Raw genomic sequence first — 19229 nt, forward strand, 5'->3', positions numbered from 1 at the left:
GACTTACCTTAGGGGGAAAAAAGGACGGGTATACACTCGCACACACACACATATCCATCCACACATATACAGACACAAGCAGACATATTTAAAGACAAAGAAACTCTTTGTCTTTAAATATGTCTGCTTGTGTCTGTATATGTGTGGATGGATATGTGTGTGTGTGCGAGTGTATACCCGTCCTTTTTTCCCCCTAAGGTAAGTCTTTCCGCTCCCGGGACTGGAATGACTCCTTACCCTCTCCCTTAAAACCCACATTCTTTCGTCTTTCCCTCTCCTTCCCTCTTTCCTGATGAGGCAACAGTTTGTTGCGAAAGCTTGAATTTTGTGTGTATGTTTGTGTTCGTTTGTGTGTCTGTCGACCTGCCAGCACTTTCATTTGGTAAGTCACATCATCTTTGTTTTTTGGTATATTTTTCCTTCGTGGAATGTTTCCTTCTATTATAACCTAAATGTGTAATCAGGTATACAGTAAGCAAATGAACCTGATTATTCTCCACTCCAACATGGTTTGGTAATGCAGACTTTGTTTGTCCACTCTCTGCCACCACTTTTATGCAAACCTCATTCCCTCCACACTTCAGTATCACTCCACCTCTATATGTGGAATCACTGTACTATGGGATGTAGGCTGTAGTCTACACAAACGAAAATCAAGAGAGCTGTAAATTAAGGCAATCATTTCATTGTCACAACACATGTTCCAAATAAAATTGGCTGACACTTTACAAGACTACACAAGGCTCATAAGCTATATCTTCATGTAAAACTGTTCAATGCACTGCCACCAGAAGCACACTACCTCATGAAAAACATTCAGAAATGTTCTACAAAACTGGCTTAACACGAAAGCTTTCTTTTCTGATTGTGCAAAAGAAAGTCTAAAATTTTAATTTATACTCACTGTATGTTTGCATGACATGATTTATCTGTTTCTTTATTATTATTGTATGTAACATTATATATTACACAGATTGTACAAACTGTCAGCATCAACAGCATCCAAAATGCTTGAAGATAAAATACTTACTTTAAAAAAATCATTGCTTGTGATTGAAATTAACAACCAACTTTGAATATTTGCAGCTGAGACTATAATAAGAAATTTTTCGTAAAATTAATTCTAACAATGATATGTGATGCAAATGAGAAAATCCACTAACATAAATCTATTTGACAAAGGCTGATAGTTATGGTTTAGCCCCTGGGAATGAGCATCTCAGCAATGGCTAAGCTGGTTGGCTGTCTGCATGCTGCTGTCTTGAGCACATAAGGAAAGTGGTTGAAGGATGGTGAAACCACAAGTAGGCAAGGTGTTGGGTGTCTATGCCTCTTCACACAACATGGAGGTTAGAGGCTAACCCACTCTGTAACACAGGCTAAGCTGTGATCTGTGGATGATGTGATGACAGAGTACAGTGTTGGGGCAGGCATAAATGTTTCACAGCACCCATCTCAGCACACATGGTTGAACATAGGGCTCAACAGCAGACTACCCTTATGTGTGCCCAGAGCTATCAATTATGATTGCAGCATTGCAAGATATCTGAGCTTGGACTGTGCATCAATGGAAACAGATTGCCTGGTTTGATGAAGCATGTTTATTTTTTGTGCTAGGTTGATGGCCATGTTCAGAGATCCTGTCATCCAGGTGAATGGCTGCTTAATACATGTACCATGCCAGGTATGCAGGCTGGTTTAGGTGATATTGTGCTGTGAGGAATGTTTATTTTGACTTCCACAGGGTATTTGCTACTATTCAAATGCACCATGACAGTGTGGACTATGTGAACATTATTGTGGGCCACCTGTATCCCTTCAAGCTTGATGTCTTCCCCAGTTCCAATTCCACCAGTGGGATAACTGTCAGTGTCTCAAGGCCAGAATCATGCCACTGTTGTTTGAGGAGCATGATAATGAATTCATATTGATGCCTTAGCCAAAAAATTCACTTGATCTGAACCCAATGAAACACATCTAGGACAGGAATTTCATGACCAGTCTATAGAGATTTAGTTTCACGTCTCTCTGACAATCAATGCCAGGCATAATCACTGAGTTTTTCATTAAAATGGTGAACCGAGATGCAGTTAAGCAGCTGGTCATAAAGTTTTGACTCAGCCTGTAACAAGTTGAGAATTATTAAGTAGATCTCTGAAGATTTTATAAATTCTGTGCATTTTGTGAGCTATCAACAATTGCAATAAATATTTAATGTGGTATGCAGATATCAAATTTATACATTCTGTGCATTTTGTGGGCAATCAACAATGGCAATAAATATTTAATGTTGTATGCAGATATCACGCAAAGAATTTAACATGACATTTATTAACATTCATCTTCTATAAGTTAGTATTTTATAAAAAATGAAATATTATTTCTTTAAAATACATCTTTTGCTTGAGAGATGCTCATCAACTGAGCAGTTTTACATTTAAATTTATTTATTGAGGTTCATTGCCACAAATCATAAACTACAATAAAACATCAAATACTTCTAAATATTAGATGTCATCTCCTATAAAATAAATATCTTTTAAAAAGATACAATACACAATACTGTTTACTGGCAACTGAAAGTAAGCAACACGCATGCTAAAATAATGAATGAGAGATGTTTATTTCATTCATCTAAGCAACCAAGGAAATATACTTCCATTTCTAATTATAAGAAAGTAAGGTTCTGCATTCCTAGATTGGCCAATTGGGCCTGACTAACCACTGTGTCATCCTTTACCATTGGTGGCATTGCATACACTATGGAGGTGCATGTGGTCAGCACACCATTTTCCCAGTCATTGTTGGACTTCTTGATCTTGGCACCCCTAGTAATTGGTCAAGTAGCTCCTCAGTTGGTTTCCTGAGGCTGAGTGCACCCTTTACGTCGCACCAAGGAAAAATTACTGGCAGTATGAGGAATCAAACCCGAAACGTCTGTATTGGGGTCATCCATCCATACCACTCAGCTATGGAGGTGGACACATTTCTTATTATGCTCAATTAATATGCATACATAGTATCACAACCATCAGAACAAAGAGTTTTAAAATGAGTTAGTTGTCATTTAATGCAACAGGTTGCACTTTTAATGGTTTATGTGGTATCTTGAAGCAAATATTCACAAGAAATACAGATTTTAAAAGACCAGTAGCAACAAATAAATTACTTACAGAGTAATGAGAATTACAATGAGGTGTGAAAATATGCAGGGTTTGAGATTCCATTATTTTCTGGTGAAATATTTTGCTTTTCAGTATCTTTCTGAGAATCTTTTGTGTGAGAGTATAATTTAACATTTGCCAGCTTCGCTGTTTTGTTGCTGTTATCATCTCTGGCTTCATATGTTGTATTCTGTGAACCATCACTGTGGAAGCCTGTATCAATACTGCTGACATCATAACCAGAGGGTGATGCACAGTTCATATCAGTGTAGTCTCTTATATGTTCAATTTCAGGATTTTCACTTGACAATGGGTTACTGTTTGGAAAAATAAAAACATTCAAACAAACACAATTCCATGCTGATAAATAAAATACTATAACTGTAATTATATATTTTAGACATAAGGCAGATGGATGATATGACATTTTTCTGTTTAAAAGACAAATTTCTCATACAGATAGCTTATACACTTCTTGATTTAATAATAATGTCTACCTCTTATGATCACTACCACTTTTCAAATTAATCTAAATATGGAATAAGGAATTAATCTAAATATGAAATAAGGATGATGCCTCATAAATTAGAAGGCCACAATTAATACAGCTTATTTTCATGGCAAAGAAAGCTAAAAGGCATTGGTGTCGTAAAAACTACACACACACACACACACACACACACACACACACACACACATGCTATATGACGAAAAACATTGAAACACCTCTATGTAAGGTGGAATAACAACTAGATGTCACAGAGGCAGTCTCACCAGATAAATGAAGGTGGAGAGTAGTGTTGTCACTAGAGAAGCAGTAACAACAAAATGGTTTGGTCAGGAGAATTCAGTGACTTAAAACATTGACTAGTCATCAGATGTTGCATGAGTAACAAATCCATCAGGGGCATTTCAAATCCTTTAAAGCTGCCCAGGTTTATTGTTGATTATGTGATTGTGTAATGGAAAGACACAGGAAGAACCATGGTAAACCAAGACCAGACAGACCTCATGTACTGATGGAGAGCGACCGTTGAGCATCACAGAAGGTGGTCATAAAATAATCTCATGAAATCAGTGGAAGAAATCACTCATGAGTTCGAAAATGCTAACAGCTCTCTAGTTAGCATGATGACTGTGATGGCTGTCCATGAGATTTAAAGAATAATGGGTTACAACAGTTGAGTAGTTCCTCATATATCCCACATTTCTGAAGTCAATGCTAGTGACGCTTGACAGTGGATGTCTGGAAATGAGTGATCTGGAGTGATGAGCTATGCTGGTGGTTCCAGAAGAGTTATGACTACACCCACCTGTGCCTTACCAACAAATGATACTTGTGAATAATAAAACAAATAAACTATTATATAGGATAACAAAACTACTGTTTGAATTTATTACTTATTTTTGTTTGGTGAGCCATGTTGAGAGACAAATGTCTTCAAGGCAATGTGACAATTGTAATAACTTCACAAGAAGGAGTATATGCATGGGTGTGATACTGATGCTCTCTGAATTGCCAGCCTACATAGGAGAAATGAGTCATCTCAAGAATAAACCTTCGAACAGAACAACGACTGTATATAAACTTTGGAAGACAAATGAATATTCTATTGTAGATTTATTCCAAACAGTCATTCAGAACACTCAGTTCTCATTCTGAAATCTGAGTCTGTTAGTAGTGTTTTTGAATCAAATTTTTGTTTCAGGAAGATTACTACAGTAGTTTTGAAGAATTCAAGAAAAGTAGGGATTGTTCTGAATCATTCCCCCCCCCCCCCCCCTTCACCCCAGCAGCTGCTGCATAGTTAGGTGAAGAAATCTGAGACTGCTGCATCCATGGTCACCTAAGTCACTGGATACAATCATAATAATATTTAGTATTTCCTGCGTGAGGTAAATCTAAAGCATGAAATACAACAGGAACATTACATTCTATACACTGTGGTAATTTGATGAAAGGCTTAAGGTGTGGCAAATGCCTGGCAAACATTACCTGCCATCATGTACAGTGCAAATGATGTAACCCAAGCTTGATCCCATGAGCAATGCTTGAAGGGAGGGCTGGGGAATTATCCCAATTACAGTACCTTAACAGTCACTTATTTCAACAACCAATTGCACGGCCAGAAATGACAACCTGCTTGAGCGACTAGAGCAGACACTAATTTCAGATATGCAGCGATGAAGGATATAATTGTTTCACAGCATTCTTAAACTATAATTGTTTCATAGCATTCTAAAACTATTATCATCCAAGCTTTTCTATACAAATGGATTTCAATCCACTAATAAAGGACATTTTCATAACTGCTGAAGTATAATCTTCATGGAGTTCAATGCCTACTACTACAGCCTTAACGGAAATGATATATATCGGCAATAGCTCCCTCCAGTTCAAAACTGCCATGGCAACAACCAACATCAAACTACAGCTTCAAAAATTAACACAAAAACTGCTAGCCTGAGCTGTGCAGCAATTGAATCCACATTAAAATATAACAAGAAAAATCTGCCCAGCTGATAAGAGCAGCACCTAAAACCAATGGCAAATGTAAACAAACAAATGGCTACAAAGCTAATGAGCACAATGGCAGTACTTAAAACCCATGAAACTTCAATCAAAAACTGTATCAACTGAAATGAAATCAATACCTGCACAGCTAATAAGCCGCTACAAAGCTAACAAACACAATGACAGCCCAGTTGATCTGTGCAGTACTTAAAACCAAATTCACATTTGAATGCAAGTCCCAAACCACTCAAGACAACTGTCAAAGAATTCCCTTTAAGCAACAGAAAAGCTAGCACCACAACCTCAAGGTGGCTCACAGCACAACTCACAAAAGTACACTCCCAACTATCTTCTGCCTCCATTCCATGACTGGAGCTCCACACGTCCCATGCCCTACGCAATAGGTCACCGCATGTTTAGCCTGCATGTGACAGATCAAACCAACAGGTCTTTCAAACTAAACCTCTATCCAACTGAGCCAAAAAGCAAGAGATACACTCATGGCAAGCGCCGTACAGCACAACAAGGAAATAAAGAGGAGGTGACGTTACAGTATGTGGATGTTTTTTTGAGATTATAGTATGGTCCCCTTATTGTGCTTAAGAAAATGCTAAATGCAGGTGGATATGAACACGTTTTACAGCATTGTGTAGTGTATACAGTAGAGGAACAGTACAGCTACAGCAGTTGTTTGTATCAGCATTTTAAAGCACCTTATCATAAAGAAGCAGCTGTGTGGAAATTGTTTGTGATCAGCAGAACTCCTGAAATGGAATGGCCTTATCGAAGTCCAGACCTGAACCCAGTGGAACACCTTTGGGATGAGTTAGAATGTGACTTTTCTCCAGACACCAGCACTCAACATCACAGCTTCTCTGGTTTTATCTCTTGAGGAAGAGTGGGCTGCCATTCCTCTAAAGATATTTAGACACCTCATTGGAAGTGCCCCCAGCATAGTTCAAGGCATCATAAAGGTGAAAGGTGGGCACACCACATATTAATTTTCACTAATAGGTGCCCTGATACTTCTCATAGCATAGTGTATGAACAATTACACAGGAATTTTGTTTTCTTACCTATTTATATATGAATGATTTTCACCTTCCACTGGTGATAGTAATTTATTATAATCAGGTGCAGCAGCCATGGCAAGATAGTCATCTCCATTAGGTCCTGGTTTAGGACTCATGCTGATATATTCATCATTTAAGTTATGATAATGCTGGAAAAAAATGCCTGGTTAAGTTTCTAAAAGAAAATACTGTAAATAATAGAATAGTAATAACATCTGAATGGAGAGTATGTAATTATAGAAGCACACTCCATTTGAATCTGCCCTTAGTCCTTTAGTGCTTAATTTACAGAATGTTAACTATATGAGAGTGAATGAGACAAAACATATGAAATCTTACAATAATGGAGCTTAAAGGATGGTATCAATAGTGAAAGGTGAAGAAAGTCCACAACTCACAAGTGATTGATGGTGCCACATAGATACATATAACAATGCAGAAACCTGTAACACCCTCTGAGTATTTTCAGCAGTAACATATGATGTGCTAGTACCCTAATGTGTTTCCTCCATTCCCTTTTTATATTCTGCTCACTTTAACTGAGAGTAACTATACACTTATGACAGTGACAGTCTGTATATACAAGTCTTTCCAAGATTCCTTTGTTCTTTCTGAGTGAAGTTATCTCAAAATTCACAACAAGGTAAAAGCACTATATGCTAATGTAAAAGATTGCTACAGTTTAACAAGATACTGCTTCTTTCACTCTGGAAGTCAAGTAAACTGCAGAAGATAGTTTTGTGGTCAATTTTTTAACTCTTCAGCCTGATTATCAAGAAAGCCTGTGGCTAATTTTCATAATATTTTGTTCTTATGTCAGCACATTGGTCTATACCACAGAAAGATGTCTTAATATGATAATGGAAAGTCATGAGTGGAATACATCAGTTGTATGACAACTGGTCATCACACAGAGGAAGTGTTGAGCTGTTGACTGGCACATAAATAATAAAATGAATGCTTAGCTCAGACTTTGAATCTTGCTTTCTTCTTCAGAATATGAATATATGACACACAGAATATGAATGTATGGCAGACACTATACTAAACACACTAACAGATGTGGAGACAGAGAGACAATATATTCACAACACAGAACCCAAATTGTTATTTCTATAGTCACAAAATAATCTTATGTGGAAATTACAGGAAGTACGTTTCTTCTCTTTGTTGATTCAAATGAGGGTTCAGAGCCAGAACCATTTCACAACTTGAACAATACAAACACTCTAAAGGACAGCTGAATGATCTCATCATTCCTTTATTTAGCTGTAGTAACTGAACAAAAATCTATTCATCTTACACATTTACCCAATTTCAGGCCAAATTTCCACTTTTTTTCTAAACATGTGCATGCATATTATGTCCAGATTTGTGACATATGTCAAGAGAAGAAAGCTCTCTCACACAAAGCCATGAGTAATGACTTACTTAACTTGTCTGACCTGCAGGTAAGGAGGCTCATCTACAGTAATAAACTGGTTCACAAAATCTTTGGTATTCATTTTCATACAGCTCTAACAATGCTGAGATAATTGTTTTCACATTTTATTTTGGTCAAAATTCAACTAATGTTGCTCCTGGTTTGCTTAAATTTGCCACATTCTTATGAAATCTATATAGCAAATAATGCATCTAACACCACTGGAACTTTTGCTTTTACTTCAGACAGACTTGAGTCAGATTGTTGTGACAGGTAGTTCAGTTTTGTGGCACCTCATTTTCAGATTGTTTTATACAATAAAATGCCTTTGGCATTCTCAATGAGTTCAGAAGTGTTATGTTTGGTTTTTATCTGTGATGTTTTGGAAAAACTGTTGACTGTCATATGAAAGGATTAATAAACTACAAATGTTACATTAAAGCTATTAAAGTCTCTGCTTGTTCATTTAAAAGATTGCTGGATTGTGAAATTTAATATTACATTGTAATACCTCCCCAGACATTGATACCATCTTGAAATCTCAGTAAAGCTTCTAAACTAATAGGTAATGTCACTTATCTTTAGCCTATGAAATCATTCCTTACATAATGCTGAATATTGCATAGCAATGTTATTATAAATTATTACCAATTTTTACCAACAGTGAAATTGTGAAATACTTAATGAAGGTTCATTATGTACATATGCTCATCTGGTATAAGCATTGTCTATTAGACTTGATTAGATTAGATTAGATTAATACTAGTTCCATGGATCATGAATACGATATTTCGTAATGCATTAAAGATATGGGCATTACAGGTGTCTTGTTATTTCATGCACTTACAATTATAGATTGCCCAATGACGAATTTCAAAAAGTGTTAAAGTGTCCCAAGTAAAGAATCTTCCAAAGAGTGTTTGATGCTCAAGCACTTTTCAGTAGCTGTTCTTAGAGGAACATAGCTATCTGATACTCAAGCAATACAACATGTTCACTTGAAAGGATAATTCATGGTTGTATTAATACATGTGGTGATAGGTTCCTCTCACCAGCAGGCTATCGAAAAAATTGGCATAGGAGTCCATACACAGTACCACACAGCTAATAATAATAATAATAATAATAATAATAATAATAATAGAATTTTATTCAATATCAAATATTTAAAAATAGTGCCTAGAATAATACAATTTCAGAACTTAATATATATTACTTCTCACATATGTCACGTAAAAATATTGAAGTTTTAGATTTAGAATCTACAGTCCTATTTTAAACAATATCATGAAAGAAGGTTGTATATAGGGAAGAACCCTGGAGATACTAAAAGGTATCAGATAGATTATACAATGGTAAGACAGAGATTTAGGAACCAGGTTTTAAATTGTAAGACATTTCCTGGGGCAGATGTGGACTCTGATCACTGATTAAAACTGAAGAAACTGCAAAAAGGTGGGACTTTAAGGAGATGGGACCTTAATAAACTGAAAGAACCAGAGGTTGTACAGAGTTTCAGGGAGAGCATAAGGGAACAACTGACAGCAATGGGGGAAAGAAATACAGTAGAAGAAGAATGGGTAGCTTTGAGGGATGAAGTAGTGAAGGCAGCAGAGGATCAAGTACGTAAAAAGACGAGGGCTAGTAGAAATCCTTGGGTAACAGAAGAAATATTGAATTGAACTGATGACAGGAGAAAATATAAAAATGCAGTAAATGAAACAGGCAAAAAGGAATACAAACGTCTCAAAAATGAGATCGACAGGAAGTGCAAAATGGCTAAGCAGGCATGGCTAGAGGACAAATGTAAGGATGTAGAGGCTTATCTCACTAGGGGTAAGATAGATAGAGCCTACAGGAAAATTAAAGAGACCTTTGGAGAAAAGAGAGCCACTTGTATGAATATCAAGAGCTCAGATGGATACCCAGTTCTAAGCAAAGAAGGGAAATCAGAAAGGTGGAAGGAGTATATACAGGGTCTATACAAGGACGATGTACTTGAGGACAATATTATGGAAATGGAAGAGGATGTAGATGAAGATGAAATGGGAGATACGATACTGCGTGAAGAGTTTGACAGAGCACTGAAAGACCTGAGTCGAAACAATGCCCCGGGAGTAGACAACATTCCATTAGAACTACTGACGGCCTTGGGAGAGCCATTCCTGACAAAACTCTACCATCTGGTGAGCAAGATGTATGAGACAGGCAAAATACCATCAGACTTCAAGAAGAATATAATAATTTCAATCCCAAAGAAAGCAGGTGTTGACAGATGTGAAAATTACTGAACTATCAGTTTAATAAGTCACAGCTGGAAAATACTAACGCGAATTATTTACAGATGAATGGAAAAACTGGTAGAAGCCGACCTCAGGGAAGATCGATTTGGATTCCGTAGAAATGTGAGGCAATGCTTACCTTACGACTTATCTTAGAAGAAAGGTTAAGGAAAGGCAAACCTACGTTTCTAGCATTTGTAGACTTAGAGAAAGCTTTTGACAATGTTGGCTGGAATACTCTCTTTCAAATTCTAAAGGTGGCAGGGGTAAAATACAGGGAGCGAAAGGCTATTTACAATTTGTACAGAAACCAAATGGCAGTTATAAGAGTTGAGGGGCATGAAAGGGAAGCAGTGGTTGGAAAGGGAGTGAGACAGGGTTATAGCCTCTTCCCAATGTTATTCAATCTGTATATTGAGCAAGCAGTAAAGGAAACTAAAGAAAAGTTTGGAGTAGGTATTAAAATCTAGGGAGAAGAAATAAAAACTTTGAGGTTCACTGATGACATTGTAATTCTGTCAGAAACAGCAAAGGACTTGGAAGAGCAGTTGAACGGAATGGACAGTGTCTTGAAAGAAGGATATAAGATGAACATCAACAAAAGGAAAACGAGGATAATGGGATGTAGTCGAATTAAGTTGGGTGATGCTGAGGGAATTAGATTAGGAAATGAGACACTTCAAGTAGTAAAGGAGTTTTGCTAGTTTAGGAGCAAAATAACTGATGATGGTCGAAGTAGAGGGGATTTAAAATGTAGACTGGCAATGGCAAGGAAAGTGTTTCTGAAGAAGAGAAATTTGTTAACATCGAGTATAGATTTAAGTGTCAGGAAGTCGTTTCTGAAAGTATTTGTATGGAGTGTAGCCATGTATGGAAGTGAAACATGGACAATAAATAATTTGGACAAGAAGAGAATAGAAGCTTTTGAAATGTGGTGCAACAGAAGAATGTTGAATATTGGGTGGGTAGATCACGTAACTAATGAGGAGGTATTGAATAGGATTGGGAGGAAGAGAAGTTTGTGGCACAACTTGACTAGAAGAAGGGATCGGTTGGTAGGACATGTGTTGAGGCATCAAGGGATCACAAAGTTAGCATTGGAGGGTAGCGTGGAGGGTAAAAATCATAGAGGGAGACCAAGAGATGAATACACTAAACAGATTCAGAAGGATGTAGGTTGCAGTAGGTACTGGGAGATGAAAGAGCTTGCACAGGATAGATTAGCATGGAGAGCTGCATCAAACCAGCCTCAGGACTGAAGACCACAACAACAATGTTTGACTTTTGTTGCTAAATAAGAATAATGTCACAATTTTTGTAGTTATTACTAGATTTCTTGCAAACTACCAATACTATTGACCAGAAATACTTTCAAAACAGAATCATTCTATTTATTTTGAATGCAAAAACAAAGATCACTAAAGAATAAAATGGATTTTCTATTAAAATTATTTTAAGTTGGTAATAGGATTACAAAGTTTCTCAGTTGAACACTGGCTAGCTTCAGCCCAGTATTAAGTACTTTTGTTAAATATAATTCTGATCTGTTGATATTTACATTATATTTCAATTTTTTCCTATTATTATGCTTGTGAGGGTTACAATTTAAGTTTGGTTTCATTGTTTTCACAAGCAGTACTACATTTAAAGTTTCTATTCTGGCAAACTCGCCTAATTTTGGAAACTGGTTACAATATGATTCTCTGGACTAGGACCACAAATAATAATAGTGACTGGTTTTTCCTTCAGTGTTAGTAATGCATTTAGATTTGCTTGTGTTCATTGCACCCCATGTTTGTACTGTATAGTGCATCCCATATTTGTATTGTATAGCTCAAATTTGATGACAATAATAAACAATATGCAATTTTTAGTATGTTCCAATCATTACAATGTTTGATAATAATGTTTTTAGCTACCTTACTGGCTAAGAAATCTATATGTACTACTTGAGATTGTCCTGTATTGTGATTCCCAAGAATTCTGTCCAGTTTTCCTTCTTTACAGTATCATTTTTTATGGATAATTTCATACCAGACTGCATCTGATTCTTGGTGCTGAATTTCACTATAACAGTCTTCGTTGAATTTCCATTTATATGAATTTCATTGAAATATTTTATTGTGTTTGCATACAGTGGACGTACCATCAGCACACAATATTTTCTTACGGATTGGGGAATTGTATAAGGGCAAAACAAGAAGGGGTCCTAATACAGAATCTTGAGGCTGTAGGATAATAGTTATTTCAGATTTGAGTGACCCACTGTTAGTTTTTAGCAACACAAATTGTAATCTGTCACTCAAATATGATTTTATCACTTCATAACCAGTTCCTCAAAATATCCAGTTGCCACAACTTGTCAGGCAGTATCATGGTGTCAACACAATCAGATACTTTTTCAGGATCAAGGAACACTCCTATAACATATAACCTGTTTCATATGGCAATTATTATTTTGTCAATTAACTGTCCTGTAGAAAATGAAGCTGACTTACTTTTCATAAAGTCATTTGGATTCTATAATTTTAGTCTGTGTCAACTCAAGACTGTAATTAATCTAGTTTAAATAACTTTCTCAATTAACTTACAAAATGCAGATAAGAATATGACAGACTGTGCAATATCTGGACTGTTTTTGATACTACCTGAGTCAATGACATCATTTACTGCAAATTTCAGATGAGGTACAAACATATATGTATCTCCTATTGTCCGTTACATGAAATAATATATAGACATGGTGGCTGATTAGGTACATCCATTATTTCACTTGCAATACTCCCCTGTGTTTCTGTATGCTCAGCTGTAAAACACTTTACACATCAGAGAGTTTGCACATAATTGCCCAGAATAAGGAGTGCCTGACTGACAGCCAACTTCATCTCCAATTCAGCCATCTGTTGAGAGGGATTTCAGCACTCCATTTCTTGCACTAACCAGTATCCATGAGTTGTAGGCCTCTGTTGTGCAGTCACTGATAAGCTAGTCTCTCCAATGGTTTTTCTTGGAAAGTCCAAATTATGAGAAGTTATTGTCATCTTCTTCTTCTTTGGTGCTATGGTATTTGATGCATCTTGGCCTCCTCAACACTCTGCATCCATACATCCTTGTTCTCTGCTTTTCTCTTCCAGGCTAAGATCTCCATGCTGGTAATGTCAGCCAACAAACTTTCCAGCCATCTAGCTCTTGCCTGAACACTCCTTTCTGCTGGAATATAATCATCCTTTCATTATTCATTTCAGCATCCTACCACCAGCTATCCTTACTATATGGTCCAACCAGTGTACTTGCCACCACCACAGGAACTGAAGCACTGTTCACTGCGTCCATATCTCATGGTCTAGTGGCTAGCGAGGCTGTCCCTGGATCATGGGGTCATGGTTTCGATTCCTGGCCGTGTTGGGGATTTTCTCTGCCTGAGGACTGGGTGTTTGTGTTGTCCTCCTCATTTCATCATCATCATCATTTGTGATAGTGGCTAGATTGCACTGCGTAAAAAATAGTGTGAACAAATTGGGACTTTGTACAGGCACTGATGACCGCACGGTTGAGTGCCCCACAAACCAAATATCATCAACTGTTCATTGTTTGGGAGCTTTTCCTCTAATCCAGTTGCTGTGCAATAGTACTTTCTTCTTGTTCTTTGAATATTTCTTTATTTCTTCTTTATGTTGTTGTGTTTCTTTCTTACTTTGTCTGTGGAACACCTCATTGTAAAAAATTGTTGAAGACAACTGTAAGCAGCAACATAAGACTTTGAATAGGTTTTATTTTACTGACATAACCGGTTTCAGGTAGTCACTTCCAACCACAAAAGTCACATTTCCATCGCTCCAACCACAAAAGTCACATTTCCATCGCATGCATAGTAAATGTTATTAGTAACATGCAATGTTTGTGAAATATTTAAGTGTTTTGCCATATCCTATGATTTAGGAAGACTTACATTAATTAAACAGCTGAGGTGTATAGCATTTATTTACCTTACAGTACATCTCAGAACACCTATATTCTAAGTTTACTCATTAACTTTTAACTGGTATAAGCTGTTGTAAATCATCAAGAGAGGTCAAACAATACAAATACAGTAAAACCCCAATTTCACATTCCAGCATTTTATGTTTTCCTGCTTTTAAGTTCATTTTTGTCAGTCTCCATAGATAAACTTCTGCGATTGAAGTAACTGATATGAATGTTTATGAAGGTACCCAACACATTTTTCTTGCTGTAATGTATGATACAAGCAATTGTAAATACATGACTCACATCTATTTAAACATGTGATATGCAAAGCTCTTGAAGTGGGAATACATTTCTTCATGTTTCTTTGAGATATTTTCATTCAGTCAGTTTTGTAATTAATAAAAGTATTTCTACTAAGGAACAGTAATGTGTATCATGAATGATCTGTGAATCATAGAGAATGTTTGTCATAATATGTTAACTATCATAATTCTCATAAACGTTTCTCACAGATCATTGGCAACACCCGAAATTCTATAGCATAAATATGCTGGCAAAGCAAGGAGAAAGGGGGCGACCCCAAGAGGGAATAACAGTCCTACTGAAACCGTGGATAACACCAATTATAGTGACAACAGAACTAAATCACTCCATTCTAATAGAAGTAAAACACACCACAATATTAGCAACCTACTTCCAGCCAAGCGAATCGGCCATAGACATAATCGATGAACTGGGCCAACAAATAAGACGGAGCAAGAAAGACATCCCTTTGCTTATCGCAGGGGATCTAAACTGTTGGTTGGATGTACAGAATCACAAAACAAAATTAGTAATCAAATCACTACAAGAAGAAGGCCTCATCCTGCTAAACAACACAAACGTCCCTACGCACTTCTGCCATAATGGTAAAAGTGCTATTGATATCACCCCCATATGAGGAAACATAAAAGGGGACATAAGCCCACTTTGGAATGCAAACCACATGCCTATAAGAAAACATATCCCAATGAACATAGCCACACAAAGTGATTGGAAGGCAAGAGAGAACTAAGAGAAGAAACTGCTCTCGAGGAGAGTGGATCCAAGGAAAGTGAAAGAATGCCACGACCAGATAGAACAAATTGAGTCCTTAATCGACAACTCAAATGTAGAGGAGGCAGCGCTTGAACTGGAGAAACTCTTAAAACAAGTAATTACTCCCAGGAAAATGATAAGAGCTAAACCATGGTTCGATCAAGAGTGTTATCAGCAAATAAAAGAAGTACTCCAAGCTTTACACCGACTAAAAATGGACACAGCTAATCACTCACTACTACAAACATACCCTGAGAAAAGAAGATCCTACAAAACACTAACAAGGGAGAAGAGAATGGCACACAGGGAAGAAAAGGGAAGAAGACTAGCTGAAGAAGCCAGGAGAGATCCATTCATTGCAATCTGCCCCCGAAAGCAGGCACAGTCACACTATATAAGCATGGAAGAATGGACAAGACATTTCAAAGACATTCTCAACAAAGATGGTAGAGAAGGAGCACAGGTAGCAATTCAAGAGCTCACACCACAAGAGATGCCAGCCTGGTCCCCACTCACTCCAAATGAGGTCCGAAACATCATTGAATCAACAAAAAGGAAGAAAGCAGTGGGACCGGACATGCTTTACAATGAATACCTTAAAGACACAGCCCATCTGCTAACACCAACCTGGTCAAAACTTTATAGCAAATGCATTGAAACAGCAAAAATCCCAGACCAGTGGAGAAAATCAATAGTAACGGTAATGTACAAAGGGAAGGGCGACCCAAAGGACACAAACAAATACAGAGGAATAGCCTTGGAAAACAACCCTTTTATGGTATTCACAAAACTAATCACATGAAGAATAAGACACACTTTGGAAAACCACCTCCCAGAATCTCAATTCAGGTTCAGGGAAAAAAGATCCACTATTACTGCAGAGGAGCTGCTTTAAAAAAACATATGGGAAACCATCGATAAGAAGCAATATTATGCTGTATTCATAGGCTTCACAAAGGCCTTCGACCTCCTCGATCGATCATTAGTAAAAAGGATGCTCAACGAAACACTGGGAAGAGACAGCATCTGGACGAGGATTATAAACTCCATAAATGAATGGAACGAGTTAAGGATCTCGGACAACCTCGACCTGTCTGAACCAATAAGGCAAACAAACGGAGTACTCCAAGGAGACCCACTAATCCCGTTCCTGTTCATTCTGACAGCAAAGGACATTATGGCAATCGCTCGTGATGAAGATGTCGAAGCATATGCCTACACGGATGACATTGTGATAGGCTAAAAAAACTTGAAGAAACTACAGGAGACTATAGAAGACGTGGAAAAATGGTGCACAAAATACAAGTTTGTAATCAACACCGACAAGACGGAAATGATGGTATTCAGACCAGGCGGGCAAATCCCAAAAACAACAATAATTGCACTACAAGGAAAGCAAATATCTATCACAAAAGATTACAAATATCTAGAGATAACACTCCAGCCATCCGCAAAGTGCTTCACTAAACACACAACAGAGAAAGCGACACAGGCCATCAGAGCAATAAACGAAGTAAGTTCCATCAGAACACTAAATCTAGACACAGCTATGGCACTCTTCAAATCAAAAATAATACCAATACTGGCTTATGAGATAGAAATCATATGGATACACCTAAATGAAAAGAACTTAGAGACATTGGAAAGAGTAAAAGCAACCTATATCAAAAGAGCATTAGGGGTAGCAAAAACCACAAGATCCAGATTAGTCTACCTTTTTGCCTGAGAATCTTTCCTCATTGAGGATCTAAGGACAAGGTTCTTACTTCCCAACACATCAGCATCGGAGAACCTACTAAGATCACTACTCAGGAAAGGAGAGGAAGTACCAACAGAATTCTATGGATCCGGGGCCATGATCGACCGCACTTGGACAGCAGCAAATTTTGAGATGAGACACATACTTACAAGACTCGCAGTACATGGACGCCATCATGAAATTTGTGCAAATACAACATACCACGAACCGTCAAACCTTTGCAAGTGTACAGTATGTGGACAGTCTTGTGAGAGATACCATATAGAAATATGCAACAAGAGGACCAGATCAATTAGAGACTGTGCAATAAATGGTTCAAATGATAATCTGTTATAATACCTGCACTGAATGTAATCTACTACAAAGAATTATGTAGACACTCAATACATCCTTGTAATTCACTCTCAAATGACTGTAATCTAATGTATAACTGTAATGGCTATTTTGCTGCAATAAATCGTTTACATAATTCTCATTTCATTTGTATTTTTCAAACATTATTATTTGGCATATAGTTTACATCCTGCTGATAATGACATTACAATCAGTTCATGTAGAAACATTTTATTTAATAAAGTATTCAAAATTTACTATTCACCAAAACCACTTGAGGTTAAAAATTTGACCCTGCTAATAAGAGCTTGTTTTAGGGTTAACCTACATTATATGAAAACCCTTATTCTTGTCTTTCTAACGAGCATATTACCTTTTTTCCCGACCTCCCCCCCCCCAACCACCCTCAAAAAAAAAAAAAAAAAAAAAAAAAAAAAAAACAGTAGTTTTACTACAATAGTATGTTAGTTAATGAAGTGTTCAATTATAAAATTTGAGTTTCTAGAAAAATCTTGGCAGGCTTTATAACTCTTTGTGCACTCCCTTTACTCTCTGCAGAAGAAACTAATAATGCCAAAAATTACATTTAGTGTTTTCAGTTTTAAATGTGTTCCTCATCAGTGCTGGGATTTCACTCGCCAAAGGTATGTCCAGGCCAGCTAATCTTTTTCAGTGTAATTTTGTAGTTTTATTATGTGGATTTTCCTTTTCATATAAATACTTATGTCACTTTAACATTATTGCACATATCATTAAAAAGCACCAAAAAGTACAGCATTTTCTTAACAATTCTTTGCTAGTGGCTGCTAAAATAGGAAGACAAATATTTAATTTTCATATTAGAAGGGTTATCCATATACAAATGTGTAATAACTAGAGCACACAGTTTTTGTTTCAAGATTTACATCACCAAACAACAAAAAGCATCTGAAGACCTTTTCTCTGAACTTTAAAGTAAATTTTTGACAATTAATAAAATATACAGCATAGCAAAATTATTATTTTACCTATTATTTAACACTAATGCAAAAGCTATAACTTTAAAACAGTGTAAAGAACTCTAACATTTTCATTTACTCACAGTTAAGGTTCTCTCTCCCAGGATATTTCCAAATTCTTCAACCAACTGCGAGAAAGTCACTCTTTTATTAGGGTCAGTGTGCCAACAGCTCAGCATAATCTCATATCTGAAACACATATACCAATAGCTAAGTTTTAATGTTGTTGTATGATGATGATGATGATGATGTTTGATTTGTGGGGCACTCAACTACATCCACGCCCGTACACAGTCTCAAATTGTACAAGGTCCAATTTTTTTCACAGTCCAACATAGCTACTGTCATGAATGATGACGATGATGAAATCATGAGGACAACACAAACACCCAGTCCCCAGGCAGAGGAAATCCCCAACCCAGCTGGGAATCTAACTCGGGACCCCGTGATCCAGAGGCAGCAATGCTAACCACTAGACCACGAGCTGCGGACAGTGTTGTTGTATGATATGTATGATACTCATGTGAGGGTTATCCTGACAGTAAGGCTATAAATGAAATACTTGGACAGGTGAATCACATTTATTAGAAAAATATTGAAACCACACAATATGGGATTAGGCATTAGGAGTGATTTAAA

General features: G+C 36.9%; 1 protein-coding gene across 2 annotated transcripts in view; it reads right to left on the reverse strand.

Moving 5' to 3' along the window:
* Positions 1-982: 982 nt before the first annotated feature.
* LOC126095731 (mast/stem cell growth factor receptor kita-like) overlaps positions 983-19229 on the reverse strand; it is a 296078-nt gene continuing 277831 nt past the window's right edge. The window contains exons 20-23 of one of the 2 annotated variants that reach the window (XM_049910501.1): positions 18674-18779; positions 6756-6901; positions 3174-3481; positions 983-2969 (exon numbers count right to left, since the gene is read on the reverse strand). In XM_049910501.1, the coding sequence (XP_049766458.1) occupies positions 3187-3481; positions 6756-6901; positions 18674-18779 (547 nt within the window). In that variant the 3' untranslated portion in view covers positions 983-2969; positions 3174-3186. Of the gene's footprint in view, positions 3482-6755; positions 6902-18673; positions 18780-19229 lie in introns of both variants that reach the window. The other variant, XM_049910500.1, reaches the window with a different exon arrangement.

Source organism: Schistocerca cancellata, chromosome 8, assembly GCF_023864275.1.
Source record: "Schistocerca cancellata isolate TAMUIC-IGC-003103 chromosome 8, iqSchCanc2.1, whole genome shotgun sequence".
NCBI lineage: Eukaryota > Metazoa > Arthropoda > Insecta > Orthoptera > Acrididae > Schistocerca > Schistocerca cancellata.